Source organism: Vanessa tameamea, chromosome 6, assembly GCF_037043105.1.
Source record: "Vanessa tameamea isolate UH-Manoa-2023 chromosome 6, ilVanTame1 primary haplotype, whole genome shotgun sequence".
In the NCBI taxonomy this organism is placed as follows: Eukaryota; Metazoa; Arthropoda; class Insecta; order Lepidoptera; family Nymphalidae; genus Vanessa; species Vanessa tameamea.
In genome coordinates this window covers 11840037-11863755 of record NC_087314.1, presented here as the reverse complement: position 1 = coordinate 11863755, position 23719 = coordinate 11840037, and the positions used below count along the sequence as shown (strand labels likewise).

The 23719-nt window shown below is 32.1% G+C and overlaps 2 protein-coding genes across 2 annotated transcripts in view; one reads left to right on the top strand and one right to left on the bottom strand.

Annotated features, from left to right (window-relative positions):
* Window positions 1-1007, bottom strand: part of LOC113396355 (uncharacterized) — a 43721-nt gene extending 42714 nt beyond the window's left edge. Inside the window, exon 1 of the mRNA XM_026634258.2 lies at window positions 773-1007. The gene's annotated coding sequence lies outside the window, so the exon portion shown is untranslated. The remainder of the gene's footprint in view (window positions 1-772) is intronic.
* Window positions 1008-1953: 946 nt separating this feature from the next.
* LOC113396366 (all trans-polyprenyl-diphosphate synthase PDSS2) lies at window positions 1954-23422 on the top strand. The gene is made up of 7 exons (XM_026634280.2): window positions 1954-2499; window positions 6973-7104; window positions 7513-7701; window positions 17759-17895; window positions 22146-22306; window positions 22544-22735; window positions 23248-23422. The coding sequence occupies exons 1-7, from the start codon at window positions 2192-2194 to the stop codon at window positions 23398-23400; spliced, it is 1272 nt and encodes a 423-aa protein (XP_026490065.2). The 5' UTR covers window positions 1954-2191; the 3' UTR covers window positions 23401-23422.
* The last annotated feature ends 297 nt before the right edge of the window (window positions 23423-23719 follow it).

Genomic DNA, 23719 nt, shown 5'->3' with positions numbered 1-23719 from the left:
TCAAGACTGTTTGTTTATTAGAATATGGGATCAACTCTACAACTTTTATAATGATTTGTTTTAGGTAGACATTGTTTTCAGTTAAATAAAGCTGAGGTAATTTTGGTTTGTAAAAACATGTTGTTTGTTTTTTACAAACCAAAATACTTATTGAACATCTCCTTAAATTCCTCACTAGTATACTCATAAAGGTAGAAACTAAGAGGTTATTATTTTCATTGGCAATTATTTTCTTATTTTAAATATAATTTCCTTAAAACTGTTCTTAAACTCCATACAACATTAAATTTTTATGATTAATAGAATGTATATACAATAGCTTTATTATTATTAGAGATCTCTTATTTGTTTAACAAATCTAAGAGATTAAACAAAAACAAACGGATTTTACCTTAAAATTCCGAAATTGAAAATTGAGGAAAAACAAAGCTCTCAGACACCATAAGGGCTTTTTGTTTTACAAGGCACGGTATTTATTATTAATATGAATGTATGTTGATTTTGTTATTTTTCTAATAAATTAATAATTAAAAAACTACGCAGTTGTTATTGTAAAATAATACGTAACAGTCGCCTGAGAAATGCTCTTTCAAGAGGGTACGAGATCAACTAGCTATTTGTAAAGGAATGTCTAATTATACATTTTTCGTAATTTTAAATTATTGGTAGTTAAAGATGAAGTTACCACGTATACACTACACGTGGATTGTTCATTTGCCTGATCAAGGAGAAAGAAATTATTGCAAACTGCACCGTACTGCGTATACTGTACCTCAAAGTGATTTCTATTGAAATATGAAACTGTGATGATCGTGTGTACCACCACTACGCAAAGATTGTACTTTCACGGGAAATATCTGTATTATAGTCAGGAACACGATAGTTCAATTCAGTCAATTTAACCGAGGTACTAAAAAGCCGGCGATTCGTAGTGACCCTTTGCAGTCGACTACAACAGCCGGTGGTACGCGATAGACTAAATTGAATGAGTCACTGAGTGAATGTTCTATGAGAACAAAATGGAATGAGCAAAAAAGACGTGTGTGTTGCTATAATATAAAATTATTTTACCATTACAATATTTTTTACAATAAAAACACCGACGTTATAATGTTTACAGTTACAGCTGGTACTTCAAGGCTTTTAATAACTAAAAATTATATACGAAAAAAATATATATTTTTTATTTATATTTATATAACAAATAATTACAAAAATGTCGAAATACAAAATAGTAAAAAAGAACAAAACATGCATTTTAAGGCTAAGCAATATTATTTAATTTATTATTTTTTGTTTTCAATATGTATGTTAAATACCAAGACAAGAACATATGTATTGTAAAACAAAAAACATTGATTGCCACATAGAAATATGAAACTTATTTGCAGAAATAATAATAAATGTTTTTTTGCTGAATTCTTCTATTCTTCTTAGTTTTAGCAACGTCAAAAGTACATATTTTACAAAAGTAGTTTCGTTCCAATAAGTTATCTACTCATACACTACATTTATGTAATTTTCTTAAGGTTTAGACTTTTATCATTAGCACAAGAAATTGTTCCATTTCTGTTAATGTTGTTGATTAAATATTTAAATATATCAATATAGTTTAATTTGTCTTTAAAAATCGTAATATATAAATTATATTATGATATAACCCAGTACCTTATTTTTATAAGGAAGTAGAAGCGCTTTGATATCCTTTGAAATTATTCACGAGATTGTTATGTATGTAAATTGCATTAATGATTTCAATATGTTTATTTTTTATTATGTAGACAAAAATGTCTAAAGATATCTAGATATAACAAATAATAATATCGTGAATGTCAGTCTTTATTGTAAGTTATAATTTGTATTATGGCAACAACCAAAATAAAATTGTGTAAATTTCATTCACTTCAACAGCCAATGGACCAATCCTCATCACTGCCTATCAGTTAAACATTTTAGCGGCAAAGGTTTTACACGTTTGTAAAGTAGCGCGCTTAGAAATATTGTCGAAACTGTTAAAGTAAAGTTGTATAAATATTTAACTTTGGTATTGAATATACCAAAAAAGTAATTCTATTATGATAAAGTATTTTGATCATTTTCAATAAAATAAATAATTTAAAATACTTACTCAAGTAATTATTTGATTTTGCGAAATCGTTTGTGTTTTTTGGGTTTGTTTTGTGTCTGAAAAATGAGTTTGAGCCGATTAAGGAGTGTGGTCAAATGCGATTTCGTGAAAGTTCGCCCTTCAAGTGCACTGCTTTCGAAATTGGCACCTTGTGCAGGGCGGGAAGTGAGCACAAGCAGCACGCGATGTGCTGTTGCACAACAGAATACAAAACCAGATTGGAACAGAGCAGTTAGTGAGGCCGAGAAGATTGTCGGTTACCCAACCTCCTTCCTCAGCCTCCGCTGGGTACTTAGCGATGAAATAGCAAACGTTGCCTTACACTTACGAAAACTCGTTGGAAGTAATCATCCACTATTGAAAACAGCCAAGTTAGTAGACGTTAAGATTTCATTAAGAAATGCATAATATGATAGACAATAGTTAAATGTTTTTTTATTACAACTATTTTTTATTCAACCCATTAAGCTTAATAGCGATGCTTTTGAAAGTCAGTTATAGTCCTATAAAGTTTTATGCTCCTAGAAAAATACGTCTCACTTGCCAGTACATCACGACCAGACTTTCTATCGTACCTCAAACTAGGTACTCGTTTCAAATAGGATTATAATTTTACATTTTCCTACTGATATTAATAATTTACTGTGTTTGGTTTTCCCTCATCTTTAACTCTGTTATATATCTTAAAAGTTACATTATTTTTTACCTTATTCATTTGTATTTGAAAGTAATTATTTTTATATATGCATTATATTGTATACCTGTAAATTTCTTTATAAATATACAGGTATATAATATGATGCACATAATACAATTCTAAGAATTTTTTTTTTAACAATGTTTATGATTATAAAGTATTATTTCAAAGCAAAAAAAATACTAAACTAGCTAGCCGTGATTTGTCGCATCATATTTCAATGACAGTTTTGCGCGCGTTTTTTGGCTTGTACCAGTGATTCCCAAAGTGGTCCAGGTGGACCCACAGGGATCCACGGGAGACTTGCTGGGGGTCTACGTAGGCGTGAATAAAAAATGGGGGTGTACGAAAATTTATCTGCTTTTGATAGAAAAGAGCAAAAATGTAAGCATAGTTTTTATAAGGGCCTACCTACATTGTTTTAAGTACCTAACTAAGAAGATAATATTTTAATAAGGCAAGCGACTGTTACTTGTCCAAACTTGCGTATTCGATAATACGTACAATTTCGGGTACTGACTTGCAAAGCGCTATCGGCCCGACAATGCTTAATGCTTGTTCAGAAATGAACTTGAACACCACTATAAATACTTGATGCCAAAGGTAAACTCATTTATTTGTTTCCGGAATTTCGAAAAAAAGGTGTGAGAAAATTTATATCAATGTTTGCTAGTGCCGGAGAAAAGTAAGTACCTACCTTTTTTTTGTTATAGTACATAAGTATTTGGTTTACGTGTACTAGTCGGTTGATCACAACTGCTTGTATAGATAGGTAACTTAGTAACTTACAGATATTTTAATTGTGCTCTTTAGATTTGAAGACAAACACAGCACGTTATATTCAATTGTTTTTTCACGAGAGAAGCACTACCTCTCTAAAAAGGCCGAATAAGCAATATTGCAGAGCAATTAATTTTTCTTGCAAATAACTACTAATTTTATAAAACAGTAATTTCACAATCATTTTAAATTGATTTTGAAGTAATTATTTTATCAAAACTATTCCAATAACATTTGAAATATGGTTTTGTTCCATCAGAGGCAGACAAACAATTGCCCATGTGCCTATTATGCAACAAAGTTTTGAGTAATGACTCTATGAAACCATTAAAGCTCGAAGATCATCTAAAAAGGTGTCATACTGATAAAATAGGTAAAGATTTAAAATATTTTCAAACATTGAAGGAAAAATATGAAGAGAGACCCACCATGCACAGTATGTTCGCTTCAACATCTCAAAGTAACGATGATGGCTTGCGGGCATCTTACAATATTTCATTACCTATAGCAAAATTTGGTAAACCGCACACTATAGAAGAAAAAATAATTTTACCCGCTGTTGAATAGGTTTTAAAAACTGTTTTGCACAAATCTCCATTTAACGTACTAAAAAGAATTCCATTAAGTAACAATACTGTACAAAGACGCATTGATGAAATGAGCTCTGATATCGAAAGTTTTTTGTGCAATCTTCTGCAAAAAACTCATCTCTCATTTCTATACAACTGGACGAGTCAACGTTACCCGGTAATGAAGCATTATTGGCATAGTCCGATTTATTATGGAGGAAGAAATTCACGAAGAATTGCTATTTGCCAGAACTTTGGAGACACACTAAAGGCGAATCAATATTTAATGTCCTGAGTATTTTTTTTACGGAAAAATCGATTTCACTTACAAACATTATTTCAGTGGCAACAGACGGAGGTCCTGCAATGGTCGGGCGGTATCGTGGGTTTATAAGTCATCTCAAAAGAATTATACCAGGACTTACAGCTATTAATTGCGTAATCCAGCGACATCTTGTGGCAAAACATTTAAGTGACAGGTTGAACCAATCTCTTCTTTTTGTAATAAAAGCTGTCAACAAAATCAGAAGCAATGCATTGAATACCCGTTTATTTGCTCAATTGTGCGACGAAAATGATGAAGACTTCCAACGTCTGCTCTTACATACTGAAGTATGCTGGTTGTCGAAAGGTGCATGCTTAACGAGATTTTACTCTGTTTTCGATTCCGTATTAGAGTTCCTAGAAAGTAGAGATCTAGATTTAAAAGAAAACTTGATCAAATTCAAAGCAGACATTGCGTATTTGACAGATTTGTTTAAAAAAATTAATGATATTAACTTGCAGTTACAAGGTGACAGCCTCAATTTAATAAAAACAAAGGGGATAATTTCGGCTTTTCTTGGGAAATTGAAATTTATGAAGCAAAACATTAGTCGGCGCGAATTCTCTCAATTTCCAAACTTGTCGCAGGTAGAATGTATTGATGAGGATATCCATACCTACAGTCAACATTTAAGTGCCCTGCATGATGACTTCGAAATCAGGTTTGAAGATATGCTGACGATGGATATACCATCACGGATCATAAATCCATTTGATGAAACGCTAAAGCTAAGCACCAATGAGGAGCTGAAGGTGAAATTTAGAAAAGGCTACCAAACATTTTGGCTGCAAGCAGAAATACCCGAAAATTATCCTGGACTGTGGGAAATCGCAAGGAAATTTTTAATAGCTTTTCCCTCGTCATAGCTTGTCGAAAGGAGTTTTAGTGTCGTTACAAACCTCTTAACAAGAAAAAGGAGCAAATTAAATATCATAGAGCGGGGGGATTTGCGGTTATTGCTGACAAAAATAAAGCCAAACATTGATCGTTTGCTGACACTCCATCAAATACATCCTTCCCATTAATTAAAATTATGACCTGAACCTATATTATCTTATTAATTTTTTTTTGTAATTCTATTCTTTTAATAAATAAAGTGCTATAAAATGTACCATTTTTCGTTTTTATTTTACCTATCGGAATATAGGGACAGAACTCAGAAGCGACACAATTTTTATTTTTTGGCGACTAAGAATGTGGTAGAAATGTAGCAGCAGGGTGTCCACCGAAACCAATAAAATTTTGAAAGTGGTCCACGAGAAAAATAAGTGGGAACTACTGGCTTGTACCATAATTTTAATTTTTATTTAATAAATAAGATTTGTATACCAAGAAGTTACTTGGAAAAATATGAATACGTGTAACTTTGTCTTAGGTCAAATTTGTTTTTATTAGTATTGCAACAAATTGTATATTCAGCCAGATTAATGCAAGTTCAAAAATTGGCGCCTAAATCGCAAAATAGCAAAAAGTCATTCTATTTTCAAAAGTAGTATTTTTGGTTTGCAAATATTTGTTTACTATGTCATTGTTGATTATGTTACCGGTTATTTAGTAGTTTTAGCTAGTTGTTAATTTTAATTTAATAAGTTGCCAGTTATTGATTTCTTAGAACGTATTACATATGTTACTTTCCTTGAATATTTTGTTATATTTCTTTAAATATATAAAGCGAAATTTTTTTTTCTCTAACTAGCAATATAATATGCTCAGCATTAGTAATAATTACACTATAAATTTTCTGTTAATATGTGAATTTCTGCCTGAAGATCAAAAATTGACCGAATACGCCCAAGCCGACCATACCAAGCAGTAACCAAATATACGTTGCAATTTATTGATTCAAATATAATATTGACACCAGAACGCCAATAAGTGCACTAATTTAAATTTACATATTTTAATATTTTTTTATAAATATTTTAGTATACGATTCCAGGTATTATGCAAAGTGTTGTATACAGAACGTAATCCAACATAGTACTTTATTATTCTTTTAGCGTCATTGCGTGCTGCAACAAACATTTAATCGACTACTTTATGTTTATATTCAGACAAAACAAGAAATGTGTCTATATTTGAATAAATCGATAATGTTGTTGGATGTATTTTTATTTAAAGAAGCATTTTACTACATAATAACATATGGGTTTTACCTTCCTTACAATTATGAGGAAGATTCGTATAGTTTTTGAATTATTAATAATTATTGAAACTGATATGCCTTTGTTGTCCGATCGTTATAATATACTTACTATAGTTTCAATTTGCTGGTACGGAATAGCTGGTGTTTCTATTTGTTTCAAATGTTAAGAAATTCGCTATATAACAAATCGCAGAAACTTTTGTTACCATCGCGTGTTAGCCACGAAAAAGTAATTTTTTTCTTTCGTTGTACACCCAACAAAATATACCATTACATTCATTCTTAAACGAATATTCTTATAATTGAGATTGAATCATTTGTTTATAGGAATCTTCTTTACAATGGAAAGAACAACATGCAAGCTTGGGGACTCATTGTGTTACTCGTGTCGAAGGCAGCAGGCCACAGCCCTGAAATACCGGATATGGAACAAGACAAAGCGGCTGGGGTTCTACATAGGTTTTTTTTTACTTTTATTTACCAATACTCTTATATTGGAGAGTGCAGTTACGTTATATTATTTTATAAATAAATATTAAGAAATGAACGTTGAGTGCATTATGTCGCTGTTAAAATTGATTTTCATTTAATGGTAAGTATATATGTATATATAGATTACGTAGTCTCGCAGTTTGTGAAAATCATATTTCTAACATTCGAACGTGCGTTTTGCAAGTTAATATACAAATTATGTTTGCGTTTTATTGTGCCAAGAATACTAGCATCAAAGACGGGGTCTTGTATGTTTAAGAAAGGTTCAAGGTTTTTGAGCTGCAAATAACATAAAGGAAGCAAATAATATAATTAATGGATTAAAAAATAACATTGTTGTCCTTACGTTTTTTATAAAAAAGTATTTCTGTGCAGTCAACGGGCGCTGGCTGAAGTGGCTGAAATGATCCGCACGTCTCATCTCGTGCATAAGGGTCTGGTCAATATGAACGTGAGGCAGGTGTTGGCGGGTGAGCCGGACGACATGTTATTTGGGAACAAGATCGCCTTGCTCAGCGGGGACTACCTACTTGCCAACTCCTGTACGGAGCTAGCGAACCTGAGGTACCTATAAACCTTTTACTAATATATTTTTCAGTTCATTATTTATAATCCTATTTTATTTTAATCTCAGAATAAGGCTTGCGTAAATGTGGTTACGAAAGTAGACCAAGAGGTCAGAATTAAACGTGCGCCTTATTCATATTATATTATGAATATTTTCCGAGCATTAGGATGACACCATATAAATATTTAATTATTGCTATTGATTATTAATATACAAAATATGACAAAACATAAGTAATAAATCAAAAAATGGTATATACCTAAATAAAGATTTCCTTAGAGAACAAAATATTACGATTAGGTAATCATAAATATTGTTATGAATATACCGACTGTGTTTTAGTTAGTTAAAAAGTAAATAACGATTTAGTTTCGAGAAGACGCTTCTGAATATTGAAAGACAAATTATACAAAGCTTAATATAATTTAACCAATTTGCAAACTCGACCATTGTTTTGGTAAAAACATTTTCGCACCTTGAGCAATGGGTAAGCCCGGCGTGAACGTCTTTACGTGGGAAGTCCATGTCCAGTATATGGAGTTACTTTTACAATATTTCTTGAATACATACATAATTAACTACATGTATCGTGAGTAAATTAAGATAGTATGGGTTATTTCGTTCCGCAATCTTCGGATCATTCGATAGCCCTTCGTGCCGTGGGAATTAATGAAGTATTTTTGTTTAAATTTAACATAGGAAAACAGACGGACAATTGAGTCATCTGATGGCAAGAGGTCACCACGGCCAATAATGATTGGCTATCTAAGAAATTTCATTCAAATAGGAAGATAGAAAGCTGGCCCTTGTGTTAATCCATACTTCCATACTATATACTATATTATACTATATTATACTATCCATACTAATATTATAAATGCGAAAGTAACTCTGTCTGTCTGTCTGTCTCGCTTTCACGCTAAAACTACTGGACCGATTTAAATGAAATTTAGTACACAAATAGTCTAAAGCCCGAGAAAGGACATAGGCTACTTTTTATTTGGAAAAAAGTGCTGTAAAGGGATGAAGAGGGGGATGAAAGGTTATAATTTGTTGAAAGTATTGTCATTTTTAGAACTAGAAGCATAAAACTTATATTTTAGGCTGTACACTTATAAACTAACATATAATGACACCCACTAAGGAGCGAATTTTGGAAAACTACCCCTAAAGGGGTGAAATAGGGGTTGAACGTTTGTATGGAACTCCGTAATTTTTTAAATTAGAAACGTGAAACTTTACATTTGGGATACTGATTAAAAAGGAGTATTTAAGTATTTATTATATGTTATATATTCAACCCCTACGGGGGTGAAATAAGGGTTGAAAGTTTGTATAGAAGTCCGTCATTTTTTAAGATAGAAACATGAAACTTTATTTTTGGGATACTGATTAAAAATCAGTAGATACGTATTTAAATGTTTTTTGATATTCTACCACTAATAGGCTGAAATAGGGGTTAAAAGTTTTTATGGAAGTCGTCATTTTTTAAGCTAAAAATATGAAACATTATTTTTAGGATACTGATTAAAAATGATTAAATACGTATTTAAGTGTTTTTGGATATTCTACCAATGTGGTATACAAAGAGGTCTTACATTAACTTAATATTATAAGTTAATTTGTAAATATATTCATATTCTACGCGAGCGAAGCCGCGGGTAACAGCTAGTAATAAATTAAATGACTTTGGCCCCCTTACCCTGAAACCAGAATGTAGTAATACAAATTCGTAGTTTTTGGCAGCAAAACCTGGACCAGGTAATAATCGGACATCTTCCCTACCTTCATTTTTTTTACATTCGTTTTAAAAGTTGAAAATATTACACTAACTATAGTATATGGACAGATCGTATGACAAAAAAAAATCCACAAAATTTTGTGGTTAATTTGCAACAAAATTAATGAAATAATTCACTATCGAGCTGCAAGTTTGGGATGATCCAATAAAATCATTATTATAAACGAATTGTAATTTAATTTAGTCTATATGGCTTATCAGACGATCTGAAAATGTCATTAGAGAGCATAGGACTGGTGGCAGTGGCGCCAATTAGTAGTGATTTAGTGTTAAAACGGCTTTCTAGTATGTATGTAGTGCAGTGAATTTTAAATTTTGGGAACAGCCAATACCGCTTACCATTCAAATATATGGGCAGAAATAATCTCGGACCAACATCGGATGACCGATTTAACCACCTACCTTTCAAGTATCAATAAAACCTTTCACTTTCTCAAATACGTATTTTAGATACCTTCAAAGGTACTCTCCAGAATTGAACTCAAACATTCATGCTGATCAGTACACAGGTCTTCAAGTTTTTCCGAAGGCGTAGTTAAACCGAGCTAACTACCTAACAAACAATAATAATAAAAATGAAACAAACCCACAAGCCAGCAGCACAAATATATAACAACGAACCGGCCAGTCCCTCCTAGAAAACATCCAAGAAACTAAAAAATATACATCAACAAATAAAACCCATTTTCCAAGCCGGCTGGTCCCCGTGGAAGAGTACAACCAAAACCCTCCAGGCAAACCACAAAAACTAGACAAAGATTCTAAAAATTGTATAAAAATTGGAAATTATAATATGCATTTGAATACAGATTAGCAATAATCAACACTTATTTCAAAAGAAGGCTAAGCAGAAGATGGACTTTGAAATCACCAGACGAGAGTGTCAAAAACGAAATTGACTACATTATGACAAACGCCCCAAAAATAGTTCAAAATTATGAAGTTCTAAATAATGTAAAGTTTCGAACAGACCATAGACTACTTAGAGTGACAATTCTATTGAGTCAATTGATAAAAAGTAGGAAAAATTTTAAACCACAACCAAACATCCCGAAAACATAAGAAGAAATAAGACAATATACAGAAAATCTCAAACTAAATTTAGAAAATGAAACAGTAGATATCAGAAATGTACAATCCTACTATGATGCGTTAGAAGTAATTATAAAAAAAAAGTCTAACTAGCCAAAACAACCCTAAAAAAGAAAAACGACACAAAATTTTCAGCGAAGAAACAATAGCATTAATTAACAAACGCAGTGAACTAGCTGTAATAAAGAAAAAAGAGGTTAATATAAAGAAAGAACTAAGAAAATTATATAAGAAAACTAGCAAAGCGATCAAAAGAGACTATAGTATGTGCAGGAAAAGGATAATAACAGAAAATCTGAATAAATTCAGAAGTACAAAAAAAAAGCATTTAAAGAATTAAATTCAAGGAAAAATTGGATACAAAAACTAGAAAGCCAACATAAAGAAACTAAAACAAGACAAGAAATTATACAACAGGCAACTACTTTCTACCAAGAACTTTACAAAAACATAGATAAAACCATAGAGGAAGACAACAAATCAAATTATTGTCGTAATACAGAGTCCATTGGACCGCAGATAAAAGCCCGGGTCCTGATGGGATAACCAATGAAGCTTTGAGACTTGGCGCACTAGTTTTACTTAGACCTCTCACAGAATTATTCAACCTCATACTAAAAGCTGAAAGAGTACCAATCCAATGGTGTATGTCAGACATCATACTAATATATAAAAAAGGAAACCCTCTTGATATCAACAACTATAGACCAATTAGTTTACTGGCAAACATATATAAAATATTCTCATCTATAATTCTTCAACGCATAACACAAGAGATTGAAAATGCCCAACCAATCGAACAAGCTGGCTTTCGCTCGGGGTTTAGTACACTAGACCATATACCGACACTGGAACAAGTTATGGAAAAATATGAAGAATTTAAAAAGCCACTCTATTTAGGTTTTATCGATTATAGCAAAGCACTTGACACTATAAGCCACATTTCTATATGGAAGGCACTAAAAAATTTAAACATAAATCAGAAATATATAAATATCATAAAATACATTTACAACAACAGCATAAGCAATGTCAAACTAGAATCGAGAGGGGATACAATTAGTATCAAAAGAGGAGTCAGACAGGGGGACCCCCTGTCACCTAAATTGTTTATTGCGGTTCTCGAAGAGATCTTTCGAAATATAGACTGGAAAACTAGAGGCATAAAAATAAACAACAGCTATCTAAGTCATCTCAGATTTGCGGACGACATAGTTATATTGTCTGACACAGCAAATGAATTACAAGATATGCTCAGCTCTCTGCATCAAGCAAGCTCAAAAGTTGGCTTAGAGATGAGTGCTACAAAAACTAAAATTATGACAAATAGCATAGAAAGGCCTATCAGTGAAAAAGAAAAATATATAGAATATGTCAACAGCTACATCTACCTAGGTATACAAATGTCATTTTCGAAAACGCACAATGAGTATGAAATCGAAAGAAGAACAAGTATAGCCTGGAAGAAATTTTGGTCACTCAAAGAAATTCTAAAAGGAGACTACTCGATAAACCTTAAGAAAACGGTATTAGACACCTGTATACTGCCTTCTCTACTCTATGGCTGCCAAACATGGATATTCACAACAACAGCAAAACAAATGATAACAAAAACACAAAGAGCTATGGAGAGAAGTATCCTAAACATAAGGAAAATACAAAAAATCCGGAGCAAAGCAATCAGACAAAAAACAAAGGTAACAGACGCCCTCATACAAGCTCTAAAATTGAAATGGCAGTGGGCAGGTCACATATCGAGATACAAAGACAACAGGTGGACAATAAATGCTACAATGTGGAAAGGACCTATCGGCAAAATAAGGGTAGGGAGACCGAGTAGACGATGGGCAGACGACTTAACGGAATTAATAGGAAAGGACTGGAAAAATATCGGCAAAGACAGAGATGAGTGGAAAGGACTGGAGGAAGCTTTCACCCGAGGAGGGGTCCATAATCAATAACAAAAACTAACTTTTACTAACATTTAGACATAAGGAAAACACTAAAATTTAACAAACTACTAGCAAATACTAGCATTATAATGGAAAATTAAGGTTATAGAAATAAAGGCTTTATTATTATTATTATTGTAAAGGTACTTGCGTATCTCAGAAATATTTATTTTGTGAACGATTTAACTTTTTAATTGTGTTCACATATTAATATTAAATTTTAATTTGCATGAATTACTTTCTGTTCATTACACTTGTCCTATCGCTTTAAGCGTACAAAACGTAACAACAAGTGAAAGCTATCTGCATGACTACCTCCTCATACACATCATGTAACATCCGTGTGCTGTTCAATTTAGCAGTGTAGTCACGGTTACATGTTCAATATTTATAACCCGTGTTATACCGATTGGGGTATTCCGTTGATATTTTATTGACATGGACTTAACGTAGCCAACGTAGAGAACAAACGTCAAAGACAGAGTCTATATTCAATATATCTTGAAGATGGGCGGTGGTCAGTCTTACAAAATGATTTTGTTGTATTATTTTCGTTAGGCTAAAATACGCATTATTATTTATTGTATTTACTTAATCTCAGTTTGCTGAGTCTTTTTCTAATTGGTTTTCATTTAATTGAGGTTTAGTTTTTCCAAGTTTTATGCATCTGTGCATCCGTCGCATGGATATGATATCCTTACGACGGATGCACAGATATATAATATATCGAGTACCTGCTTAATATTTGAAACAGTTTTAGAAATTTCAAAGATAAAAAACTCGAAAATTATGATAAAAAATAAGAATCAGATTTACCTCTAAATATAAATATTGTTTTGAAACGTCTTACCGGTTTCTTAATTTGTAATTCCCTATCGAAATAATTGTACACGCTTCGAGATAATACCAGAGATTTTCTTATAATTTTATAGACGTAATTACGTTTATGAATCATAATTGTTTCATGAATACCGAACTATCAATTATTGTGATGTGTCAATGACAGTAAGGTACTTAACACGCGAATGTAACGGAGTCTGTGGTGTGTACCGGCTTGAGGTGTGAGGTCAATAGGTAACGAGTTCGCGATAGGATGATCAAATTGCTTGAGATAATTGATGCGTCCTTGAAATTATGATTTTTTTACATTCGAAAAGAGCCTTTCGTTTGCCATATTCCATATGAGTATAAAGTGAAGTAACCTTTCCTTTCATTTTATGGAGATCATTCTGACTACATTTGCCACAAGTTTTTTCGCGATATGGTACCTCAATCCCTAGTATGATTTGATTTATAAGCACAAGATATGCACATAAAAACCCACTGGTTTATTGTCGTATTGTGATCATAAAAAACGATTTTTTTTATAATCCGTGTGTTCACTGGGCTATATCGGATTTTAAATTAAATAGTATACAAATTTTATATTCTAAGCCTGCATTACTTTACAAACAATGTAGTTTTCGAATTGAAAACAAACTTTAACTGTTACCTGAAAGCGCGTTTCTATGCAAGTTACAAAGATAAATGCGACATTGTTTGTAAGGAATGTCTTGTCCAGGTAATCCATTCTGTAACTGAGTTCATTGCAGGTTGTTTGTAAAATTATACATTTGGCTCAAAGTATATACATATACTACTTACAACTTACAAGTGTTCTTTTTTAAATTTTTTAAACATACCAATTTATTTAAGATTATTTTTTTAATTTGGATTTGATGTTCAAAATACACAGGGATATGAATGGGTAACTATTCAAATAGAAGAAAATTATGGACCATAGTAAGTTTCATCGTTCCAAAGAACTAGTGTTGAGTCAGTGATATATTTGCTTTTATACATACTCCATTAACGGATTGTTATAAAAAACAGGAACTTATCATTATCATTATATATATATTTTATTCGTCGACTAAAAAACATAACTTCATCATGACTTGCTCATTTCAAATTAGAACATGGCGTTTTTCCTGTTAACATTTTATATGAGCGATATTATGGCCTGATCGTGGTGCGTCCATTCTAGGAAAATTCTACAATCGCCATTATCTTTTATCTTAGACGGTGATGACTCACATTTTCGTTACACACATTAGTCGTGTCAACAATATTCCCCTCTACTTAAGCTATATATCCTCCCTGTCTAGCAATGGTCTCTCTTTTATTTAAGGAGTATTATTTATCTATCACCTTGTTATTGCTTACTATTTACAGAATATACAAAAGACGAACTGTAGAAATGAAGTAAATTATAAAGTATGTAAATGCGGCCTTATTATTTGGTTTACTTGGGTCCGTTTGCAAATGTGTGTTATAACAAAATTAATCCAACCCATGCAAATTTTCTCGTGATGTTTTCCTTCTGTAATCTCAATAAGTCCTAGGCATATACGGTGCACTATGAGTATTGCTGTAACGGCATTTACGCGCAGTACGAGTAGGTCTAGAGGTCAATGTTTTGTGGACACAATACGTTAGGGGCCGTTTAATTTCGATATAACTCTTAGAATGTTTTCAAAATAATTTGTAAACTGAACATTATGTGTGGCCTCATAAATTTTTACTCGATTGATTCTCATTCATTTCGATACACAGACTAAATTTACAGTTTAATAATAAATATACTTTTTGTTTCTCTGTTCGATTTTTATTAAACGGGGCATGTTGTAGTTCTTGTATCATATATAGAAAACTTACATTTGTAAACAAAGTTAAATTAAGAATGTTTAAAAATTATATAATATGTTGTGCATTCCCGCCTACACGCGTATCATCAATTATGCTCAAGTATTATTTTAATGGCAAATATTTCTAAATTGCGTTGATGCATCCACCTTAAAGATAGAGTGAGCAAGTTATACAATAGTCTTACATCTTGAATCTCATTATTGGCGGCGCAAAAATACAAAAATAGTCAAAGTCAATCTTTGTACTTCTTGCGGTGCTAGTACCCGTTTGATAGCCGATCTAACACTAATAATAATGTTGAAAATCCATCTCTATCCATACAAATGAATAATAGCTCATTCATATGGTTCGTAGTGAAATACGGCCATGAGAGCTTCATTTTACGACATCAGCGGCGACATTTACTATGAAGTTAGGAAATCGGTTGCTAAACGAAGTATAGCAATACAGTTGAGCATTTCGAATGGCTGACTAAATAAATTAAGACTTAGAGAGTATTTTTATATCTTGTAATTTCCATTCCCTATGTGCAATAACAAAAAAAAAATCACAAAAATGCTTAATTAAACCAGAAAATAAATTTATTTAAAAAAAAGAAACTCTTAATTGGCGGTATTTTGAAGAAAATCAATCGGATGGAACATGGTCTAAAATTGTTTTTAAAATCCAAATTGAAGAATTGATCCATACATTTTAATAGGAGAATTAGAGCAATTATTCTTATTAATTAGGAAAACTTCTACGTTTAACTCATTTCATACCGGACATGCACTGTTATTGTAAAAGGAAAATCGACCTTTTTCACATATCACAAGTTTGGTATGGCCCGAGACCGGTCCACAAACCAGTTACTTTCGCATCCACGCCGGCTAAGTTAAATTTACTTAACCGAAAGATTTTTTTAATGGTTCCAGTAACCGTACGCAGCTGTGGGTAGGTAGCGCTAATTTATGATAACGGATAACAAATATACTGTACAATTCATTGGTATTGTTATTTTACCAAAGATAATTGTTGAATGTTCTTCTGAAGTATTTGCATTGGTGCAAATTGCAACATAATATTACCGACTGTTTCAGTGAAAACACACCATAACACAACATAACATATATTTACGTTATGGTAGAACGATTATTGTAGATGATGATGAGTTCTGTACTGATATAATAAAGCGGTAAAATTAGTTTGTACACACAAGTATAAGGTGGAAAATATGGGGGCTTATCGCCGGAACTGATGACAATATTTTTTTTTTCATTGGTATAAAACTAGATTCTTCCTGATTTTTTTTATCGTATTTATATCATATCATTTCTTTATTAATAAATTACCGAAGCGGGTCGCTAGTCTGACATAAACTTCATAAATATAAGCTGATTCTTCCTGTATCGAATTCTTTCCTTTTAAAATGTAATCCATTGTATAATTATAAAATACTAGTGGATATTTTTTTATTAAATAAAAAGGAGATTTTTTTAATAAACTTTACACTTATTGTACGATTGCGCCAGTATTTAGTAGTTTAATTTGTTTCGAATCACAATGAATGAAGAAATATTATGGCTGAATATATAATTTTAGTCTTATAAATGATAAAATGATTTCTAATTATTATACTATACTAGTATATATTATATATTTAATTTTAACTAAATAACAATCAACATAACTTAACGTTTAATTCTAATAAAACTAAATTTTTATTGGTTAGTAATATTAAAATTTTATAGGAAAAATAAAGAGTGAACACGTTTTTGAATTAAATGGGATATGTGTGTCACGTGGTGTTGATGTTTCGTTTGTAGCAACTTGTTTTAATCTGATACATTTTCTGATTTGTTTTTATAGTATCAAATAACTGGTTTGATTTTCTTCTTATATAAGTTTTATAATGATCTCGATTATATCTTATATCATAATCATTCCATATATGAAATAGCTTGGATAACTTATATTTTATAAATATTTTAAAACGTTGTCTTTTGTTAGCTTTGATCATATTAATTGTTTCTATCTCAGAGAATTATAAATTTACATTATAATCAATCGCCCAATATCGACAATTAATTTTATTTATCACATATGATTATACAGTACTACATACCTACAAAACATAAAGTAGAACCATGCCTCGGTTATCTTGAAATATAAGACACTAATGAATGTGAAATGTTTTTTTAAGTCATTGTGAAATCTTTAATGTTAGGGCTCGGTTGATCAATCTTCGTACAACCCACTTTTACATTCCACTACCGGATTTCTTATTCCAATATATTTATTCATTCTAATATTATGATGTCTATATAATGAGCTGGAACCCATTAAATGCAGAATTAATATGCTGACCTGTAGCTTTATAATGACCACATTTATGCATGGTAAAATATCGTAGTTTATTTAATGTGTTCGTAACAATTATTCGAAGATTTTTGATTTTGACATCACGTTTATATAACATGACGATGCTGTAGATGGTCTGGTATCATATGAAAATTGTAAAGATTATTTGTTGGCCAATAGGAATCAAGAGCTCGTAGAGCTGATGTCATCTGCAGTGCGAGATCTAGTGGAAGCAGAGTTCCTTGGAGATCGGGATCAACAAAATAATCCTCTGCCCTCACGACCTCTGCCTGAGGATCAGAGGACAACAGCTTCGGGTAAGTTTTATGATGTCTTTCAGTTGTCTGTCGGATTTAATTTCGTTAAATTAATTTTATACAGTACAAGTAGTATGACCCATCATTACATGAGTATAAAAGACTATGCAGTGTATTTTATTATAACAGGTTTTTAATTTGTTTTGTTTGGTTTTTTTTGTTAAAATCTCGGACTGATGTATAATCCAAAGGGAACCTAAAAAAAAGTCGTGATGACAGCTTCTAAAATAAAGTATTTTGGCATGAAAAGACAGAGTTTTGAGGCGATATTCAAATAACTTTGTAGTTGAAAAGGTAGCGTCATGTATTGATTTACAATAATTTAGTAACTTAATGAGAAAACTTTGTATTCGTTATCTTCAGCGTACTAAATTAATGTGAACTACGCCAACGTCTCGTGTGTTTGCATTCGCGAGCACATAGGTTAACTTTAATCGTATTTGCATAACAATTAATGAGTGAACTTTGCTCACATCCGTCAAAGACGCGAACGTGATGTTCTTTTGATATACTAGCTTGATTATATCGTGTATGGTTTTTTGATAGATTTTAATAAATATTGACGTCGTTCTATATTTCTTCAGATAATCATTTATCATTAAAGTTAATTGTTTTTTTTTAAAGTTAATTTTTTTTTGAAAATTAATATTAAATTTTCTTACATATATTATTTTGTGTTGCAACGAGGAAATGCTGCTAGAAAATTTGTTACCAATACTTATTTGTGTCTTACTTAATTCCATCTCATTAAATATATTGAAACATAAGGAAGTGTGTTATATATTACATGATTTTTTATGATATTAGTTTTTACTATAGATTTCAAATTCTTTGTGTAACCTCGCTTTAAGTAATCCTCTAGTTTTCTCTATTAATATGATATACTTACTCGTATTACCGTGTACAATTACGGGTTCGATTACGGAGTACCTAAAGGAGATTTGTAGGACCGTTAATTTATAATGTCTTTGAATATGAAAGATATACATAACTGTGATGGGTTTGAGAAAAGATAGTTGAAGCGAATTAAAATATACATATGAATATATATTTTATAAATATCAAATTTTAACCCAATATTACTATGCGTTGTTTTAATAAAAAAACGATTAAAAACTTTGCATTTAATGTTTCAATTATTTAGTTTTTGTATAACAATATGACAAGTAATTATGTAACTATGTATTACAAATGTCTGTCTTGATTGTCCTGTAAATATACTACTACTAACCGTAAAATATTTCTTATAGCCAGCATCTATTTATTGCAAAATAGTTCAACGTACCAAACAATGAACGCAATTAAGCGAAGGAACAAATTTCGATAACCTTAATTTTGTTGAAATTGTATTGTGTGTCAGGAATTGTGCCAGTCGCAGGCGATTCGCATGTGATTTGAATTCATAATGCTATCAGATAGAAGTGGTCACTGTTGATATACATAATGTATCGGTGACGCTACTAGTACAACATATTGAACCTGTTTCCTTACGTTGCTGTATGAACGAATTTGTAGTCTTTGTCATTTGTGATATATGCTAGGCGTAAAGACAATGATGATTAATCTAAGGTATGATGCACACAGTCGTATAGTCAAATAGTAAAGTAATTATTAGAAAATTTTTTAGATACCTATAAATTTAAGAGGTCGCAATAATTATTTTAGTAAACACTGAATTTGAAGATATATCCTTTACATTTTTGGTTCAGTTTTAAGTACCTATTTATTCTTCATGTTTTGAACATTTAGTAAAAAATTAAAATAAACCAATCTATTAATTCAACGCCTAAAATAACGTTAAGGTATCGAATTCATCAGGCAAAGTGAAGCGTTCACGACGCACGTACCCACATCGGTCATACTTGTACTAAGCAACTAAAATCTATGTAATTGTATGGATTAGTATAATCGTTCGGGTAAGCTAGATCTTTTGACAAGGCTATTAAGCGTGTATATTTTTATTTTATGTTAGTATACAATTTCTTATAATATTTATGGACATGCAAAAGATTATAATCATCGAATCCTACTACATAGTGCGGTATTGTATTGAATTGTATTGAATCTTTAATAGCTCAGTTGAATATCAATCAGACCCGAGTTTTTAACCTTCATAAAGCTGTACTGTCTGAATTTAGAGCCATAGCAAGATACAATATTATTGTAATGATTTGTGATGGATTAAAAAGTTAAAATTAAAAAGTTTTATCAACCCTATTGCCAACAATTATATTTTTCGTTAAAGTCTTATAATAAAGCAAAAATTAATATTAAAATAATAGTTAAGCATGTTACGTTAAAGTAACAGAAATAAATTTCACAATATAAATCAATACATTTGATACAAATTTTCAATCTCTAGATGTAGCATACATACATAAACATTATTTAAGAGTGTAAGGCGAACGAATGTGACTTTTTTTTAAATGAAGACCTAAAAGGACTCTCCTTTCGCTTGCGTACAAACCGGTATCTGTTAAGTGCAACGGACCTCTAAAACTGTTACAATGACCTCAATATGTTCAATTTAAATGATACTTTGTTTTTCAGCGACACGTACAGACTTTTCCACAAACCATATGACAAACATATAACTTGACAGATTTTCTTTTAATTTTTATTATTAACTCGACCCCAAACTGAAACTCAAATAACAGGAAATTGCAAAATCAAAAAGTTTTTGTATTTTAGGAAGTAAAGGAACGGTTATTGTGAACATACAATTGTTGAAGTAAATTGGTGAAGTTGTACAGTGAAACGATCAAACTAATATGATTACACTCAAACCTTTATCCATAATTTTACTACTTCGAGTGAATTAAAAAGGGTATTTTTTCTTAGGGTCTAGTTTACTCGGTGCTAAATTTCGTCAAAATCAGTTCAGTGGCTTAGCCAAGAAAGCGTAACAGACATAGTTACTTTTGCAATTATAATATAAGTTTATGGTAAGATTATTATCAGTGCAGTGCATCATATTATATGGTCTTGTGATGATGGATACTAGTAGTTTAAAGATTACAAATAGGTACTTAAAACTGTTGTTATGGCTCGGCAATAATTGAATATACTGTAATTGAAATACGTATCTAAATATAAATAAATTGGTATTGCTGATTCATTTGTTTCTTAATAAATAAATTAGTTTTTAAATTATCAAGTAATTCAAAGGTGAGGTATTTTAACTACCAATTTTCAATGAAACGTGATCTACCTTGTTTCTATGGTTTGAGGCGATACTTATAGCCTACATACCTACTTATTTTCTCCTTAATAGTAAATAAATTCACCATTTCGAATCATAATGCAGACATTGATGAAAATCACAAACGCATTTACTCGAATAAGCGACGTTATAATGTAATAATAATGACATCGTCTCGAACTCTGGATGCTTAGCGTCATTTGCAAATACTGGCTAAGATACTTTTAAAATACTAAAACCCGATTACGGAAATAATCGCACTCTGATATATTTGAAACAATTTAGGCCTCATAATTTGTCATCAACTATATTTGGGATCTACAATTTTAAAAAAGCTATATAAAGCTTGGTGTTTGTAGACTCAAATGCTGAACCTAAATTCTGAACAATTATTTGTCATTAAACTCACAAGTAGCCCAGACATCGAAGTTTGACAGTGTTTTATTTAGTGCGTAGAAGAACACCTAGTCCTACCTGATCTCTTTGAATGTCATGTTGAATTGCTGTCCCATATAAATAAATAGAAAATTTAAATATTTATTAGATATAGAATGCTCTCCTAATATTAAAAAAAAATTGAACATTAATATCACGATAACGTCGGTAGCAAGATAAAGAGGTATGGATTATTAATTATGACATTATTATTAGAATGTGATTGATATCGAGAACTTATTTTCAGATTACATACAATAATTAGTGATATAAAAAAGCAGTATATCCCACCGAATTGGATTTGGCTATTATAGTTTTGTTAAACTAAAATTTACATACATATAGAAATATATGTCAACTCGTCTGCAAAATATTATAATATTGATTTTCTAGTTGAGATTGTATAATTGTAATTTAAAAAAAAATCATAAATAGTTAACATATTTATTTTCTGTCCGTGCGAATTTACTTTCTCGTGCCTAACGCGGTAGGCCAGTAGGTAGGAAAGAGTCAAGAGTAGGTAACCTTTGAAATAATCTACAACAAAAAATTGATTGAATATTGATAAAAATACAGGATATGTATTACTAAGGCCAGCGATTGGTAATTGTAGAATGGGATTGCATCCTGTCGCCGCTGCCCATGGCGGGCGTGGAGGGCTGCGCGCGGCGCGAGTGGGCCGCGCGGCACGTGCTGGCGGCCGGCGCCCTGCTCGGCAAGAGCTGCTCCGCGGCGCTCAAGCTCGCCGGACACAAGCCCGCGCTGCAGACGCAGGTATCGATAATAACCTATAATCAAATAATAAGTGACTTATTGCACTAAATTTTGATTTATAATATTTCGAGTGTTATATTTCTTCCCGTTTTAAGATATGCGAAATAAAAATACTATAATACGTCTCGAATAATCAAATGTAATTTATGTATTGTTTAAAAAATAGTAGTAGAGACTTAGATAAATAAAACGCACTTAAAAGTAATATTATTAAAAACATGGTTTACCAATTTTCAGGGCTATCTCTTCGGGTGTCATTTAGCTTTAGCTTGGCAGGCGTTCTTGGATCTCGAAGCGTTCACAGGACCCGAGCCAGCTAGCTTCTCGTTAGTTGGCGCTCCCCTAGCTTTCACTTTGGAGGCTCGGCCCGAGTTGTACTCGTACATAGAGGCCGGCAAGAAGAGCGTACATGATGTCGATTATCACGCGGTAAGATTTGAGACCTAAGAATATTAGTTATCTAAATGAAATGATTGTATACTAATTTACAATATTCATATCATTATAGACCAAATTAAACCTTAACTCGCGGGCCGGTAGCCCGTACAAATTAAAACTTATATTTTATTAAGAAATTAGCGGTTAGCAGTGGTACATTTACACGCCTTGGGCAGTATGAAAAGCCGTTGTTCTGCACCTGTTAACAGGCCGAAGATAAATCAGCCTGCTAGGTTCCATTTACTATGACAGTAGGATAAGATGGATCCGACTCGTAGGAACAAAATGCATCGTGATAGATGTTTTGATTGTCTTGTTAATCTAGTGGCCAGATATAAGACTACAGATTCCAACCTGGGTCGGGCCTATAGAAAGTTATCGGAGCCCTGCGCCTGTGTTTGGTACTTATGGCCGAGTCAAATGTTCGGTGATCATTGCATATCTGTCCTGCGATGTTTTCGGCGCACCGGTTTGCCCTCTACTAAGACCCACATCGGCCGCAGCTGTACGAGGCGGTGCTGTCGGGCGGCGGCATCCAGCGCACGCGGCAGCTGCAGCGCGAGCACAGCGGCCGCGCGCGCGAGGTGCTCGACTGCTTCCCGTACGGCGACGCGCGCACCGCGCTCGCCAACATCATCGTCGCCATGAACGCCTAGCGCGGGGCCGGTGCTCGGACACCTGCTCCGGATGCGCCGGGGACTATTATTTTGTTTAAAACATTCTGAGAGTATTACAGAAGCAAGTAGCTTAGTGAATAAAGTATAAAATTAAGTCATACTTATGAGTAACATTTTTGTACTTAAATTAATATTTTAAACAAACTTTGTTTGTAGCGCAGCTGAATGTAAATAGAGAAATAATTCCTCTTTAAACTACTCTTGGTGTACAAAAAAAAGTAACCCAGTATTCGTATTTATTTATGTTTTATTTTGGTATCGAATTTATAAGTAATTTCAAATGTATTTGATGTGCTTT